The sequence below is a fragment of the Geospiza fortis genome, unplaced genomic scaffold (assembly GCF_000277835.1).
Source record: "Geospiza fortis unplaced genomic scaffold, GeoFor_1.0 scaffold104, whole genome shotgun sequence".
NCBI classification, from domain to species: domain Eukaryota; kingdom Metazoa; phylum Chordata; class Aves; order Passeriformes; family Thraupidae; genus Geospiza; species Geospiza fortis.
The window spans coordinates 1,372,608-1,374,639 of record NW_005054325.1 but is presented as its reverse complement, the minus strand read 5'-3'; the positions used below and the strand labels follow the sequence as shown (position 1 = coordinate 1,374,639).

The 2,032-nt window shown below is 51.3% G+C and overlaps 1 protein-coding gene across 2 annotated transcripts in view; it reads left to right on the top strand.

The window, feature by feature from the left end:
• The first annotated feature begins 1,267 nt into the window (after positions 1 to 1,267).
• The window catches only part of SALL3 (spalt like transcription factor 3), a 25,507-nt gene continuing 24,742 nt past the window's right edge, over positions 1,268 to 2,032 (top strand). For both annotated transcript variants that reach the window (XM_031056989.1, XM_005420959.2), the window contains exon 1: positions 1,268 to 1,557. In XM_031056989.1, coding sequence (XP_030912849.1) covers positions 1,479 to 1,557 — 79 coding nt within the window. In that variant the 5' untranslated portion in view covers positions 1,268 to 1,478. The remainder of the gene's footprint in view (positions 1,558 to 2,032) is intronic.

Sequence of the window (2,032 nt, the reverse complement as noted above, 5' to 3'; positions counted from 1 at the left end):
GGCGCGGAGGGGAGGCAAGCGACCGGCGGAGCCGCCGCGCAGGGAGCAGCTGGCGGCGCCGCTGAGAACGAGGCAAGGCGGGGAGGGGGGATCACCCGGCGACAAAAACAACAGCCACCCCCACCCCCCAAAACTGGGAGACGATCCATACTATTTGCTGGAGACCGAGGACTTGCTCATCGGCGCACACGCGAGCCCGCTGTCATTAGCTAACAGGACACACGGCTGAGCCGGGGGGGTGGGTGGGCGGAAGGGCGAGGAGTGTCACAAAAAGTCATTACAACCTGAGAGAGAGAGGGAGAAAGAAAAAAAACTTCCTACCAATGGACAACAGGAAGTGACCACCACCACCAACGGGGAGTCTCTGCTTGGAGAAAGAAGCTGCAAGACAAAGAAGAAGGAAGGAGAGGTGAAAGACAAAACTGCCCAAGGTCTTCTGCTTGTGCGTGCGTGCGCTTTCGAGAGCGGAGAGAACAAAAGTCAGCCGGGAAGAGGAGACAGAAAGAGCGACGGGAAAGGAGACAGGATGGAGGAAGAGCTAAAGAGAAGCATGTGAAGATCAAGGCGAAAGAGCAGCACAACGCCGAAAAAGAAAGCACACCGAAAAGAAAAGGCATACGCAAAAGTTTCTTTTCCTCCTGGGAAGAAATTACTCACGCACAGAAATCAGATGCCTTGCAGCCCAACTTCTGGGGAAAGCGAGATCGAGAGAGTAGAGGACGCAGAGTGATGTGAAGAAAGAAAAGTGGGGGAAAAAAGCAGAAAGCAGAGCAAAAGAAACTGAGAGACGGGGGGGAAGAAAGCACGACAGACAGAAAAGCGAAGATCGTGACCTTTCCCAACAAGTGAACCTTGCACATATGTTGTGTAAAGTGTGTGCAAAACAGATTCCCTCCTGCGTGGTGCGTGTGTGCTTCGCTGCTGCATAATTTTAAATAGAGAACATCCCTTTGGGTTTTTCTTTTGTAGCTGGCAGGTGCTGAGGGTAAGAAAGAAAACTCTTTTTTTGCCTGTAACAATTGCTTGTACTTTTTATACAATCGTTTATGTTGTCATTTTCAGAGAAAAATAATGGGACTTCATAAATCTCTGTTTCCTTTCCAAAAATAATTCCTTTGTTCTTAAAAATGAAAAGCTGTCACAACCAAAATACCAGCTGAGCAGGACACAGGGAAGGAGAATCATATTTCTAATGGAAGGACCAGAGATGTAAAGAAAATGCATATGGGAATTATCAGAACATAATGTTTTTTCATTCTAGTAGTTCTTTTTTTTCTTTTTTTTTTTTTTTCCCGGGGTGTTGGTTGCCTTTTCTGTTGTTTGTTTGGTTTGTTTTGCAACTCGACTTTTATTTGTGAACAGTTATTTGCAGTCCCCAAACCCCCTTCCTTCTTTCCCAATTCCTTCCCCGCTCCTTGCCACCTCCACGTCGCTGATGCCTCTGCAAAAAGCAGAGTCAAGACGGCTCAGTTAGCAGCATGTCTCGTCGAAAGCAAGCGAAACCCCAGCATCTCAAATCGGACGAAGAGCTACAAGCAGAGGTAGTTTCTGAGCACGGTAAGGGCTCCCGTCGCCTCTTTATCCTTCTCTCTCTCTCTCTCCCTCTTTTTGTGAGTGTGTTTCGGATGGAGATAGGTGAATTTATGGTGATGGTGAACATGGGAGCGCAATTACTCTGCAGCGGGAGAATGGGAATTAGGGCAGCCGGGGGAAGAAGCAGCGGAACTGAGAAGTTCGCAGCTTAGCCAAGTTTCTGCAGCCCACCCCCTGCCTAAGCAGCCCTCCCAGCAGCAACCTCCCGGCCTTCCCAGCGCTTTGATCGCGGCTGGGCTCGGCGGCGGATCTCGGCCCTCCCTCCCCACTCACCCGGGCTGGAGCAGCTGCAGGAACGGGCGCCCCGGAGCAGCGCCTGCCTCCTCCTCCTCCTCCTCCTCCTCCTCCTCTCCGCTGCGCTCCTTCTCTCTGTGTTATTGGGTATCCCCTTTTCCCCCCTCCTGCTCCCTCCCTGCGGCGGCTCGGAGCGGGCAGAAGC